Source organism: Taudactylus pleione, unplaced genomic scaffold (genome assembly GCF_031769625.1).
Source record: "Taudactylus pleione unplaced genomic scaffold, aTauple2 ptg000579l, whole genome shotgun sequence".
Taxonomy (NCBI): domain Eukaryota; kingdom Metazoa; phylum Chordata; class Amphibia; order Anura; family Myobatrachidae; genus Taudactylus; species Taudactylus pleione.
This window is the reverse complement of record NW_028284981.1, coordinates 6,045,053-6,060,504: the sequence shown is the minus strand read 5'-3', so window position 1 is coordinate 6,060,504 and position 15,452 is coordinate 6,045,053. Positions and strand designations below refer to the sequence as shown.

The window sequence follows — 15,452 nt, the reverse complement described above, 5'->3', positions numbered from 1 at the left end:
GATTCATTCCAACCAATCAACTAGTTGGCTGGTTGGATGTAAGTTGGTCTAGTGTGTGGCCAGCTTTAGGGTAGATTGCACCAGTTTATTAAAATGGACGGAGTGGAAGCAGCCATTTTTGGACTGAACCAGTACACCTGCTATTTCAATAGGGACTAGTGACATTCATGAGGCACTAAGTGCCTCCACTGTTCCTCATGAGGCAGCAGTCGATGACATCTTGCTTTGTTTACAGACACTAGTCTAGATTTGAGGGAGAATAGAGTATTTTACTTGGAGTCCCTGCATTATAGTAATGTAAGATAAATTCTTTCTCTTTCAGGCAGAACATGAACTGAGAGTGGCCCAGACAGAGTTTGATCGTCAGGCTGAAGTGACCAGGCTTCTTTTGGAAGGGATAAGCAGTACTCATGTGAGTCTTAGATCAGTGTCATGTACAAGTATGGGTTAAAGACCGGAAAGAGATGGGTGATGGCAATGCTAACAGTAAGCACTTAAAGTTTCCCAAACTCGGGCCTCACACCCTAACAATTCAGGTTTTAAGGATATCCATGTTTCACCACAGGTGACTTAATTAGTACCTCGGTTAATTTGATTTAACCACCTGTACTCAACCATGGATATCTCTAAAACCTGAACTGTTTGGGTGCCTTGAGGACAATGTTTGGGAAACTCTGACTTAAAGGCAAAATTATTTTAAAAAATTAGCAGAATATCCGCTGAAAACACCTGAACTGTAGGGGAGCATTGAGGACCAGGCTTGGGAACCTCTGCCTTAGATCCTTAATATTTGCGGATACTTCACAGGAACCAGGTGTCTTAAGCGGATATTCAGTGGTAAGTCTTAGGGCCATATTCAATTAGAGGCGAAAAGCTGTTCTCGGCAAAACTTTTTCGCCGATTCCACTTATCCCCAAATTAAATTTGTCCGACTTTTCGCTGGTGCGAAAAGTTTGCGCTTTGTAACCAGCGGAAAAGATTCGCCAATGAATACCTGGCGGAAAAAAGTGCAGAATTTGGGGTTTTGGGTCAAAAAACGCTAAAAAAACCCACAAAGGACACTCCAAAAAAGCACTTTGAAAAAGTTGACGAAAAACATCAAAGTGGGGGTATAAAATCAAAACTAGCAAAATAACATTTGGGGGGGTGTGCAAGTATGTGGGAGGTGTATTTTTGATTGCAGGTGTTTGCTTAAGGTGCGTTTTTGGCGCTTTTTCATGCTCGACTTTAGCCAATTTTAAAGATGCTTGCACCCATTTTCATGTACCCCAAATTTGATGGGACTACTATTTTACCCCCCTTCACCACTTGCTGAAAGATGCTAAATAGCGCCTTTTGAGACCATTTAAAAACCCCAAATACCTTTTGCTGAGCTATTCGGGGGTACCCATAGTGAACCCCCATGTCAGAGCATCTTTAGGGGGCGCGTCAGGCTGATTTCCCCAAAAACAACAGGACTTTTCGCCTAATTAGATTTCGCCGGATCCCGTTTTCGCACATTTGCAATTTAATATGCGGGGACTCGCACGTTAAGCTTTCGCCGGCAAAACCTCAGATGACAGCGAAAAGTCAGGCAGCGGACTTTTTGCTCCTAATTGAATACGGCCCTTAGGGTTAAAGCTACAGATTTAGTTTAAATGCCAGCTCCTGCAGTCCCATCTACAACCCCATGGTCCAGAGGGCTGCAAAACATTAGTTTGTAATAGCAGCAGTACCATAGTCTTCTAAAAGTAGCCCACGGGGAGAATTTACACACTCCATACAGTTAGGGCCATGGTGGGAATTTAACTCAAGACCTCAGTAATATGAGGCAGAATTGCTATCCATTACACCAACCGTACTAGAAACCAGAATTTACACACTGTGCTTTCATGAGGGAGACTACATGGGCAATACATTTGCCGGTTTCCTCCTTTTTGTTTAAGTTGTTATGAAAACTTACTTTTGTTTTCCTATAAAGTCATAGGGGGCGATTCAAATGTTTTTTGGTAGTGCTAATTAATGAGCGCCCAGTTTGATATTCAATTATTCTGGGCGCTCATTAATTATCGCCCTCTTCGCCGCCTAAAAGACTAGGTTTAGCCGTCTAAATGGCTAAACCCGTCTTGATTTCTGGTTAGGGCGCGCTATCTGCGGTTAGCGCGCCCTAACCAGGGTGTTTCAGACCCATTTCTGCTCGCGCACTCCTGAGTGCGTGCAGAAATGCTGGCGCCGGCGGCTATCGCGCCCTGACAGCAACAATTGAATTGCTCTGTCGGGCGTCTTTAAAGGAAGAAAAAAAAGCCGTCGGCAGGACATTTGAATTCCCCCCATAGTGTTGGTTCTTTAATTACATTCAGCCTGACTATCTGGATTTTTATGTGAGCAGTCATTTTGAATGGTGACGAAGGCTAGCGCCAGCCATTGTTGCAAATCAGTGATGCGTTTACCAAAGGATAATAACTTAATACAAATTGTGACTGTTCCAGAAATCCAGGGTGAACTACATTGTCATTATGTAATCAGTGTGTATTTATGAATGAGTTAATAAAATAAAGAAAAGAACCACATGACCGGTGCGGTCTCTTCCTTAGGTGAATCACCTCCGCTGTCTGCACGAGTTTGCAGAAGACCAGGCTACGTATTTTGCTCAGTGCTACCAGTACATGGTGGATCTGCAGAAACAGCTGGGCAGGTATGTGTGATGGAGATCTAGATATCAGACTCTGTTATAGTAAAGAACTGTGGGGTAGATGTTTCAAGCAGTGAACAGCATGAAGTGAACCAGCTGAGAAGTTGCCCATAGCAACCAGTCAGTTTTGACGTAGCATTTATCAAGTACAGTCTATAAAATAATAGGTAGGAGCTGATTGGGTGCTATGGGCAGTTTCTCAACTGGTCCATTTCTCCACGCTTTAAACTGCTTGACAAATCAACCCCTGTAATTGTCTTTATGTTTAGCGCTGTCTGTGCCTTATACGGTCACCAGCTTTTTATTTATACTGGCTAAGATAAGAACATAATGCAGCCACTGACTTGTTAACCCATTTTAAACTTGTCAACTATGCCAAACTAGACCGTTCCACTAATATTCTAACTTGTAGGGAGAACTAGTGTTAGAGGCAAAGAGATACAGTCAGGTGCATAAATATTGGGACATTGACAGAATTTTCATATTTTGGCCTCTATTCACCACCACAATGGTTTTGAAATGAAACAAACAAGATGTGCTTTAACTGCAGACTTTCAGATTTAATTTGAGGGTAATTACATCCAAATTGGGTGAACGGTGTAGGAATTACAATGGTTTCTATATGTGCGTCCCACTTTATAAGGGGCCAAAAGTAATGGAACTATCAACTCAAAAGCTATTTCATGGACAGGTGTGAGCTATTCCCTCATTATTTCATTATCAATTCAGCAGGTAAAAGGTCTGGAGTTGATTCTAGGTGTGACATTTGCATTTGGAATCAGTTGCTGTCAACTCTCAATATGAGATCCAAAGGGCTGTCACCATCAGTGAAGCAAGCCATCATTAAGCTGAAAAATCAAAACAAACCCATCAGAGAGATAGCAAAAACATTAGGTGTGGCCAAATCAACTGTTTGGAACATTCTTAAAAAGAAAGAACGCACCAGAGAGCTCAGCAACACCAAAAGACCCGGAAGACCACGGAAAACAACTGTGGTGGATGACAAAAGAATTATTTCCCTGGTGAAGAAAAACCTCTTCACAACAGTTGGCCAAATCAAGAACACTCTCCAGGAGGTAGGTGTATATGTGTCAAAGTCAACAATCAAGAGAAGACTTCACAAGAGTGAATATAGAGGGCTCACCACAAGATGTAAACCATTGGTGAGCCACAAAAACAGGAAGACCAGATTAGAGTTTGCCAAACAACATCTAAAAAAGCCATTACAGTTCTGGAACAACATCCTATTGACAGATGAGACAAAGATCAACTTGTACCAGAGTGATGGGAAGAGAAGGAAAGGAACTGCTCATGATCCAAAACATACCACCTCATCAGTGAAGCATGGTGGTGGTAGTGTCATGGTGTAGGCATGTATGGCTGCCAATGGAACTGGTTCCCTTGTATTTATTGATGATGTGACTGCTGACAAAAGCAGCAGAATGAATTCTGAAGTGTTTCGGGCAATATTATATGCTCAAATTCAGTCAAATGCTTCAGAACTCATTGGACAGCTCTTCACAGTGCAGATGGACAATGACCCGAAGCATACTGCAAAAGCATCCAAAGAGTTAGGCTAAAAAGTGGAATGTTATGTAATGGCCAAGTCAATCCCCTGACCTGAATCCGATTGAGCATGCATTTCACTTGATGAAGACAAAACTGAAGGGAAAATGCCCCAAGAACAAGCAGGAACTGAAGACATTTGCAGTAGAGGCCTGGCAGAGCATCACCAGGGAGTAAACCCAGCGTCTGGTGATGTCTATGCGTTCCAGACTTCAGGCTGTAATTGCCTGCAAAGGATTTGCAACAAAGTATTAAAAAGTGAAAGTTAGATTTAGGATTGTTTAGTTTGTCCCATTACTTTTGGCCCCTTAAAAAGTGGGAGGCACATATAGAAACCATTGTAATTCCTACACCGTTCACCTGATTTGGATGTAATTACCCTCAAATTAAATCTGAAAGTCTGCAGTTAAATCACATCTTGTTTGTTTCATTTCAAAGCCATTGTGGTGGTGAATAGAGGCCAAAATATGAAAATTCTGTCAATGTCCCAATATTTATGGACCTGACTGTATCTCGCAGCACATTCTACTCAGTAAAATATTTTATTTGTACTAAGTTGTATCCAGAGGCGCCGAGAGGGGAGGGGCGGGTACTAATTACCCAGGCCCGGCACTGCTCCCCCACCCTCTTAAATCACACAGGCCCTAGCCCCCCCCCCCTCCGCGGCTTTGGGCCGGGGGGTTCACAACGCCCCTCTCCCCAACATGCGCTGCAAAAGTCTTTTTTTTTTTTGGTAATCAAATCCTAAAGGGGCATAGCCACGCCCCCTCATTTCATCCGCATCAGGCCGATCTCTCTACGCCCCTGGTTGTATCTTCATTAGTCCTGTCGTATGGATAACTGGATGGTGCTAAAAACAGGATTTTGGTACTTACCGATAAATCCCTTTCTCCGATTCCACAGGGGACACTGGAGTTCAAGACAGTGGGGTATAGACGGTGGTAGAGCAGAGCCTGGCACTTTAAATAATCTAGAAGTGTGACTGGCTCCTCCCCCCTCTATGCCCCATCAGCCCCAGTTTAAGAACTGAGCCCGAGAGGAGACGGAGGACAACAGAAAAATTAGGAAAAGGAGAAGACCACAGAACGGAACAAGACCGACTGAAGGAGAACAAAGGAACCCATTGCAGGGAACCCATGCAGTCACACAACTATAGAAACCAAACAAAACGGCAGGTACGCAGCGCTGGGCGGGCGTCCAGTGTCCCCTGTGGAATCGGAGAAAGGGATTTATCGGTAAGTACCAAAATCCTGTTTTCTCCTTCATCCACTAGGGGACACTGGAGTTCAAGACAGTGGGGACGTCCCAAAGCCAACCTCCCGGGTGGGAAGCGCGGAGAACTTACTGACCCCTCGGCCAAACCAAAACAGGGACCGCCAAGAACCATAGGCCCAGCGGAAGCTGAGGATTAAGTGTCGTAGAGCACAGGAGATAAATACCACTCCTCGCTAAACAGTCATAGAAACTTCCATAACGTACAGGTTAAGTCAAAAGGAACAGAACGGCTGGCGAGAGAACAAAGACAGTTGAGAAATGTCAGAACCAGTTATCTCAACTGAAATAGACCAAACCGGACCGTTGGTAGCCGAGAGCACCAACAAGAATCCATAGAAGGGCCGTAAACTAGAACAAACTCGAGAACCGGATTAGAGGCTAAACAGTAAGCTGCAACAGGTGCAGACAGCAGAATCCCAGCACAGCTGGACATAATCGTATATACAGAAGTATAACAATATCAATATACAGAGCTAAACTTGTCCACAGACTCCTAACAGAGTATGCCGGGAGTCAAAAGACTAGACCGAACAGTCGCCCTGAACCATCCTTGAGGTCCAACTACAACAAAGTTGTTAACCAGCAGAAAGGTTAGGCCATAGAAGTCTCCAAAGAGTGGAGATCCCACTGGGCATGAGCCCTAGGCGAAATAGAGAGGATTGAGACCACAAGACCCTTCAGAGGGTCAGACAGCAGTACATCACATTGTGAAAACAGGGATAAAACAGCAACTGAAACGCTGCCGCTAAAAAGAAAAACAACTTCCAGCATTATGGAAGTGCCTAGTCAGTACCAACTGCTGGCCGAAACCCTACCAGTAAAGGAGCACGAATGCAACAGTCAACCAGGAAGAGCTACCAATATAGGGAAGCATCCAGTCAGCAAGGCTAGAGCACTAGGACAACCATGAAGGTACCCATCAGGTACATGTCAGTGTGATCAAATATCAACAGCTATATAACAGAAAACCCAACCAGGCCCCCTGCGTGGAACATAGTGACTGTTACACATCTATGTAAAGACGTGCACTAGCCCATAGGTGCGCTTCGGTCCATAACCCCAACAGATTCTAGTAGATAGTGTCACTAATCCAATGTTGTAACGATGCACCCACACACCAGGAAAACTCTAAAGTGTAGAGCCAACTGATTAAAAGAGTGGATGGCTGCTAGGACAGCAGCTAGGGTGCATAAGGGAGAATAACACTATGTATGTCAGGTTGCATGAAATAGGAGCATCTTCCTAGGCATTAGTGAGGTATGCTCTTACCTGTGAGCGACCAAAAGCCCTCTGGACGCTATGTAGAATGTCACTGACCTTTACCATCACACAGCAACCTGCCACGTTAGGAATAGAGAGTAGCTTCAGTGGGCCAAGACCAATGCTCTACAGCACGGACATCCATCTGGAGATGTGCAGTATAAAATACTGTGGAAACTAGCAAAATGTTAGTGGAGACAAGAAGATCGTAGAACAGGACTCTATACTTGAGCCTGTTCCATAAGAGATGTGTATCTGTATAGTCGTGTTTAGACTATACATATACCCCTAAAACGATCTGCTAGTGTAAGTACCCTTACATAAATATTTATAATGGTGAAGTGCGTATTATGCCCACCAATCTAATACCACCCAGGCATGACACTCTTATATCGGCAGGTGGCTCTAGGCCTTCATGATATGAAGTGTACACAAGGGCCCCTTAGAGTCTAATTTTATTGAGATATGTGACAATAATATGGAGTACCAGAATTGATATTGAGAAGTGTACCTGTACTTAAGGGTACCTGTACTTAGACATAGAACGCGTTTGTCATCCCAAGTATTCATACAAGGAACGCATTTGTCATCCCAAGTATTCATACAAGGAATGGGTGTCTAATAAGTCTTCTACCAAGTGCATCATTGTAAATAATAATGGGTCCTCCGAACGGGGTGCTGTAGATATAGACTAACGGGAACCGAACTATAACCCCAGGAGGGTGTAAGTACGTATCTTTATATACATGTGTGGACATACACGAAGGCCCCAGGACATATATAGGGTCCATACTGGAAGCAATGCCTAAGACTATTACTATGTAAGCCGCATCACATGACTAGTTTATAGAGCACCATATAATATGTATGGATCTAGCCTACAGCTTCTGGGAAGCCCAGGCGGCATTCGCATGTGTGTAATTATAGGTAAACCTAATGATTGTGGAATTATAGGCATACCTACACACATACATAAATATATATATATATATGAATATGTACACACACACACACACACACACACACACAACTCAAACCCCAGGGAGTGTGTGTGTGTAAAGCGGAGTTATTGTACCAACAACCGCATCAGGAGAGTCAGCCTCCAATCGCAGCCTCCTTCTATCAATATGCTAGGTATCAGACAAAACAGATAAGAACAGATCTTACCTCTGCTCTTATGGTAAGGTTAAGAAGCGATATCTACATATGGATACGCGTACCTCATACAATCATATATTATACACATATATATATACACATATATACATACACATACATATACATACACGCACGTGGCTTGCCTCCACTCAGAGAGACTGCTCATGTGCCGCGTGTGGCCGTCATTCTGCTACTGCGTAGGGGCAGGATATTTTAGCAGCGTGCTGTCCCAGACTGGTTTTTCGATCCTGGGACCCTTCCGTTACTGGTGTACTCGCCTTATCAGGTGGGCCATTTTATCTCCAGATGAACCCGTTTTTGAAGTGGGAATCAAAAAGACGACCTCAATGCTGTGAGGCAGTAATGCCACCGCACTAGCCGTGCATCACTAACTTCTTCTTGTATGTGCCACCGAATGGAGCACAGAAGATATAAATCTATATAGATGCAATACCCTCTAAGGTAAGCACAGAAAGCTGTGAAAAAGGTTTTAAGATCAGCCTTAAATGTAGTATATGGGTTTCCACATATATACATGGGAAGAGTACTGCCCCTCTCAAAGGCGAGCCAATGTGAGGCATAAGCCTGGGGAAGGGACGCAAAAAAGAGCTAACCCTGAGTGAAGGGTATGCTATAACCATAAGTGCTAACCGCGGCGCCAGAACAGCGGCTAATACTATACATTTAGGCAAAGTAGTTAGTATACCATGAGGTAGCTCAGACTTTAGATGAAGCAAGGCACCCTTTGTGATAGATGCGGTGAGGCAGTTCCAAGGGAAAGTCTGACAGGGGGTAATAGCAGGCGCTGCAATTGGCGGGACTGTGCCTCGTCAGCACAGCGCTACTAGCCGGGATGTGCACCAACTGAATAACTGGCCCCTCTCAGAACCTCATAACGCGGTGTTATAGTTCAAAATTAAAAGGGGATTGGGCTAGTTCCCATTCTGCTAGCAAACCAGCCATCACTATACTCCTGTCACCCAGTGACAGGCATCCCTACCGTTTGCGCTGAAGCACTGCCAGCGTGGGAGGGGGAGGGCATAGGAGACCCACGCTAAAGCACTCCCCGCTGCAGGTAGTGCACTAAACTATACTACCTGCGTGCAGGAGATGACAGTAACATTTTCTAAAAAAAAAAGAACATGAGCAATAATTAAGAGCTATGAAATGTATGTTCTATAATTACTGTCCTTAGAAGGGAAGCAGGGGGCGCTGGAATACCGCTCTGAGTGTGCAAAGTGTTACATTCCAGTCAGCACTGCTAGCCCCGTTAATAGAACTGCATAAAGCGGAGTAGTTGTAAATCCGGTTTGTGCCAGGAAAACGGGGGAGCATTCAAGGCTCCTGATGCAAAACCCCTCATTAACTAAACATCTCTCCTGCTAGGCCGGAGAGGATTCATGGGAGCACTGATGTTGTTCTAGGCCTACAGCTCCCGGTATTCCCAGGCGGTCTCTATCCAAGTACTAACCAGGCCTGACCCTGCTTAGCTTCCGAGATCAGACAAGATCGGGCGTGTTCAGGGTGGTGAGGCCGTAAGCTGCTATGGCAGGGCGTGACGGTCATACAGCGCTACATTGGGGAGCTGCATTTGGTATAATGTTAAGGCTATTTAGCCCTATGCTACAGACTAGCCAAAAGGGAAGCCTGCTCAGCTGCTGCAAGCACAGAGAGTACACACAAACTCCACACAGCAAGGGCCGCGGTGGGATCCGAGCCCACAACGTCAGCGCTGAAAGGCAGCCATGTTATAGCGCAATGATAGCAGAACCGCGCTGCTCTATGTCCAGCAGGTCTGTTGTAGCTTGACTGTGCCTCAGCTGCGTACACTAGCTCGCCTTCTGAAAAGGGAAGACGCAGCGCTCCTGTTATGGAGAATGGCGGGCCTCCGCGCATTCTTAGCACTTGCTGCCTGGGGCACATAGGCTGTACTAATACAGGCAAGAGGGTGCGCGGTGCAATGGAGACTCTCCCACTATCATCGCACCACTTCTCAGCGGTACAGCGTCTCCTCCTGTAACAAGAGGAGAGACATTGCAGGTAAAGACATCCCCACAGTAGCGGCGTCTAACGGGCGCGCGGGAGATCAACTCGGCGCCGGTGTTATTTGTGAGCACTGGCGCGGTGTATTACAGACAGCCGCTAAGCGGCTCCAAGTGCCCCCGTCAAAGCCGTCGCCGGAGCTTCTACATTACAAGCCCCGGCGCGGCTCAATTATTAGCTTGTCTGCTCCGCTAATGGCGGGCGTTTAGCGCGCCTACCGCGGCTACACCTCCTGTTCCCCATCTGGGGAGGAGGACCCGGACTGCGGACTGTCGGCGCTGCACTGCCTTTCAAGGGGGAGAGCCCGCCTCAACACTGAGCCACAGAGCTCAGTAACAAATGGCACCGCTGAAATGGCGGGCATTAACAGTGACCGCTAGCGGCATGTCACTGAGCCCAGCTAACTTCCACTGCTCCTGCTAATCAGGAGCAGTGGTCATACTTACGGACTGCTGCGGCCGGGATGCTGGGCTGAGGGGGCGGCGTGGAACCCGGACACATGCCGGTGTGAGCAGTGGCGGGTCCTCGCAGGGTCGGATGACTCCATTATGTGTGCCCCCTCCTTAGGGTCACCGGACACAGGCTGCAGTAGCCGTGTGGTGCCCTTCCCGGCGGCTCCCACGTAGCAGGCAGACTGCCACAGTAAGCAGCCTGCCTGTCCTCAGTGCTTGTAATAAAAGCTTAAATATAATTAAATGAGAAAGGCTGGAGACAGCCTGATGTGCGACCGGCTCTCTCGGGCACATTCTAAAAACTGGGGCTGATGGGGCATAGAGGGGGGAGGAGCCAGTCACACTTCTAGATTATTTAAAGTGCCAGGCTCTGCTCTACCACCGTCTATACCCCACTGTCTTGAACTCCAGTGTCCCCTAGTGGATGAAGGAGAAATGTATCATCTGAGTCCTTACTCCAGAAACATCAGCCGTGACACGTCTCCAGAAGAGGAGGGTTCTCTGGATATTGTTAGGGCATTAATAAAAATGGTCTATAGGACCCGCAACTGACGCAGGGCGCTTGATCTGTTCTTTTTAATGTTCACAGAGTTTCATCTAGTAAGTGTCTATTTGGGAGCTGGAATTACTTTAGTAATTCTCCAGGCTTACGTTGGTGCATGTGTGACCGTTTCCTAAAATGAGAGAGAATCCCACCAGATTGGTGGGAGCATCCCAGGACCACCTGATCTTCAGTGCATATCTTCACAATATTCTACAGATTTAGTACTTTGGCACCCAGAGATGCCAGTAATGAATATTTCTTCTTCAGTGTCCATAGGGCTCCACAGGGAGACCTTGGGGTGTAGGTGGTGGTTGAGGACCGGGCGCCACGCGGTTAAAGCTTTCAACTCCCAGGGTGCATCTGTTTGTACCCCGCCCCCGAGGCACCTCGGTTTCGTCGGTGCCCGGCTGGAGTCGGGTCACCGTTATGCAGTGGGCTGTTTAGGCAGCCTAAAAAACTTTGTCTCCGTCAGGGTGCCATTCCTCTGAGGTCTTGCTTCCCTGAACTGCTCTCCTCCACCAACCGCGCCCCCTCAGAGGTCTCCGGTGGCCATTTTATCCAGGCTCAGCCACAGCTCTCTCAGGGAAACGCTGGTTCCTATCCTCCTACATACCTCTCCCTGGAGTAAGGTTATGTAGCGCTATAGGCTACCAGATGTTGAGTCTCTGACCACAGAATCTGTGTAGTTGATTGTAGTGCCATTCTGCAGTTATATTGCATTGTATGTAACTTATACTAGTGTTGAATGTCTGTTTATTTTTCTATACTGTTAGTATATCTCTTTCCCTTTTTTTTTTTCTTACTTTTCCCTAACATACAGGTGTATTCAGGTTTTTCTTCATGTGTCTCACTTCTCTACAACAAATGTATTTGTGAGGCTTGTCGCATACAGTTGGTTTCTGCTCTGTGCCATATTTGTGGTGTGCGCTCCTGCAGCTTGCCCAAGCAGAAGACAGGATCAGTATATTGCATTCCTACTTATATTCTACATACCTAGTGGTTGCATAATACCCAGTACCATATTGTGTGCTATATACTACTCTACAGCTATGTCTAGCAAAGGCAAGAATAGCAAGCAAGCATCTGCTATCATGCAAGTTATGTGCTACACGCTTAAGTGAGGAGGATTAGATACCAGATGAGTTATGTGCTAAGCGTTATACTCCACCAGGCCCATCACACCCCCCCCAGCTCCTGCACAAGAGCCCCCCTGGGCTTCCTTTTCTCAGGTGCTGGCTACTATTGCGGACCGCCTAGCGGTACCTGCTCTAATTCCCCCTATGGGGTTACCACAACAGGCCGTAATCTCCCCTCTGGGGTTGCCACAACAGGTTCAGGCTATACAGTTACCTCCTGTGGCCCCTCCATGGATAGACCTACTCTATAGCTCAGTACAGAGTCTGGTGACTACCTCTACAGCCTTTCAAACTATGTTGCAAGGTGAGAAGCTCCTATCCAGTAAGCCTTCTAAGCATCCTGTGTTATCCTCACAGTCCAGGCAGCTCTCAGATTCTGAAGTGTCATCTGAGGAAGCGGAAGATGCTGATCTCGCCAACACTGACTCCCCTCCAGGGGAGGAAGAGGGTCAGTCTAAAATGTATATTCCTGCCTTGGTGCGAGCTGTTAGATCCTTCTTATTAATAGAAGATGACGAGCCTGATCCTAAATCAAAGCACCCACTGTTTAAACGACAGAAAGTGGCTTCAGCAGAATTCCCTCTATCGGATCAACTAACTGAACACATGGCAGACGCCTGGTTAAGAGGTTTCAGCCCCAAAAACGTATGACCACCTATCATCATTGTTCAAAATGGGAGACTCCCCCTGCGGTGGATTCACGTTACACGTTTAATTAAGAGTGCTAAGTTTCCCATCCCTACAGTATCCTACGGATAGGAAGGTTGAATCTTGCCTTAAATCGATATATTCTCTTTCGTGGCTAAAGCTAAAGGGAGCTGGGCCGATGCACTTGAAGACACTTTTCCCGCAGATGCTTCTAGGGATGAGATGTCTTTCATTGCTCACATACGAGATGCAGCTTCCTATATTGGAGAAGCGACATTGGATGCCAGTCTCCTCACCTCCAGAGTCTCGGCCAGTGTCTGCCCGCCAAAACCCTGCGGCTACGCTCATGGGAGGCATATGCGGATTCCAAGAAGGGCCTAGGAGTATTACCCTACAACGGGGAGATCTTGTTTGGCCCAGACCTTGACAAGATTGTAACCACATTGGCGGCATCAAAAACTGCATTCTACTACAAAGCCTCTGACTACATCTTTTAGGTTCTTTCATCCTCAAGGAAAGCCTTAAGGTCAGTCCTTTCCTAGAGCCACCAAGTAGGCCTGGGTAATCTTAACATCGAGCGCCATTCTCCCGGGTTGGAGCGCAGTGACTAGTCCACGCTCCTTTCCGGAATGATTCACCTGGGAGCCCTGCTAGATTCTCAGGACCAGAGAATATTCTGACATCAGACAAGATCTCCACACTTCAGCTACGAGTGCGCAGATTCCTCCACAGTTGCCGTGTCAGTCCACTCAGCAATGCAGGTTCTGAGATCCATTGTATCCACCTTCGACATGGTGGAGTATGCTCAGTTCCACTCCAGGCCTTTGCAAAAGCTAATCCTCGCTAGGTGCAACGGGTTGCCCCATCGGCTCAGACGATGGTGCTCTCTCCAGAGGTGCGCCTGTCCCTATCTTGGTGGCTACAGACATTTCATCTAACCAACGGTCTCCCCTTTTGGATCCCGGACTGGTTACTCCTAACAACGGACGCCAGTCTCTGGGGCTGGGGCGCAGTGACCAGCCAACATTCCTTCCAGGGCCATTGGACATCAGTCGAATCAACCCTGCCAATCAACATATTGGAACTTGGAGCTGTCTACAGGGCCCTCATACTGGCCCAGGCCATACTTCAGGGAAAACCTGTACAGGTACAGTCTGACAATGCCACAACAGTGACTTACATCAACAACTCAAAGTCAGGCAGCAATTACAGAAATGTCATGCATTCTGACTGGCCAAGGGTCACCTCCCGGCCATCTCTGCAGTGTTCATTCCAGGAGTTCTCATTTGGGAAGCAGACTTCCTCAGCCGTCACGACGTACATCCCAGGGACTGGTCTCTTCATCCATAAGTTTTTCAACTCCTATTAAACAGATGGGGCCTACCAGAGGTGGACCTCATGGCCTCTCTGCACAATCACAAACTGCTGGTGTAAGAGTCCAGACCAAGGGATGTCGAGGCAACCTTCGTAGACGCATTGTCAGTGAAGTGGACATTCCAGTTTGCGTACCTATTCCCTCCAGCTCTTCAGAAGTTCAAACAAGACGGAGGCACGGTCCTGCTGGTGGCTCCAACTTGGCCCAGAAGTCATTGGTACTCAGATCTTCGGAGTCTCTCCAACGACACTCCGTTCCTGCTGCCTCAAAGTCCGGACCTGTTGTCTAAGGGTCCTTGCCTTTACCCGGACCTGGCTCGTCTGTCTTTGACGCGTGGCTCTTAAGATATCCCTCCTAAGGTCTAAAGGATTCTCTAGCTCTGTGGTCAAAACTATGCTCAGAGCATGTAAGCCAGCCTCTGCTCGGATCTACCACAGAGTGTGGCATACATATTTCCAATGGTGTCGTACCAGAAGCTACAACCCTTAAGTGTTTAGGATTTCTAGAGTACTGACCTTCCTTCAGGCTGGATTGGACCTTGGACTCCGCCTTGCCTCACTGAAAGTGCATGTCTCTGCTCTATCCATTTTGTTCCAGCGTAGAATTGCTCCACTATCGGATGTCCACACCTTCCTCCAGGTTGTCCTCCATATGCAACCTCTGTTTGTCCCTCCAGTGGCTCCATGGGACGTTCCCTTCCAAAAGTTGTTTCTTGTTTCCACATTAATGGGGAAATTGTAGTCCCGGCCTTTCAATCACCAGACCTATCGGCAGGTGATGCCTCCTTGGATGTGGTCCGTGTCCTCAGGATCTACGTGGACCGTACCACTTCTCTTCGGAAATCAGACTCCTTATTTGTGCTCTATGGATTTCACAAGAAGGGATAACAAACAAACATTGGCTAGATGGCTTCGTACGACTATCTCACAGGCTTACATGCCGGCAGGCCTTCCTGTACCGGCTACTGTCACTGCTCATTCTACTCGCTCTATGGGTCCCTCACGGGCAGCTCGCTGTGGCGCCTCAGCTGAACAGCTTTGTAAGGCGGCCACGTGGTCCTCTGTCCATACCTTTCTGAGGTTCTATGTCTTCGATACATTTGCCACTCAGGATGCTTCCTTTTGGGCGCCGGTTTCTCCTCTCAGCGCCTGAGCGTCCCCACCCTTGAATAACTGATTTGGGACATCCCCCAGGTCTCCCTGTGGATCCCTATGGACCCTGAAGAAGAAAATTAGTTATGGTAAAACTTACCTTTTGTTAACTCTTTCTTCGAAGTCCACAGGGCATCCGCCCTGACGCACCTGGCTTCTTATGGGCTCTGTTT

General features: G+C 47.0%; 1 protein-coding gene and 1 pseudogene across 8 annotated transcripts in view; one reads left to right on the top strand and one right to left on the bottom strand.

Annotated features, from left to right (window-relative positions):
- SH3GLB2 (SH3 domain containing GRB2 like, endophilin B2) overlaps nt 1-15,452 on the top strand; it is a 60,771-nt gene that overhangs the window by 36,763 nt on the left and 8,556 nt on the right. For all 8 annotated transcript variants that reach the window (XM_088453454.1, XM_088453453.1, XM_088453452.1 and 5 more), the window contains 2 exons: nt 323-412; nt 2,574-2,674. In XM_088453454.1, the coding sequence (XP_088309580.1) occupies nt 323-412; nt 2,574-2,674 (191 nt within the window). The remainder of the gene's footprint in view (nt 1-322; nt 413-2,573; nt 2,675-15,452) is intronic.
- LOC148481499 (5S ribosomal RNA) lies at nt 9,354-9,471 on the bottom strand (annotated as a pseudogene).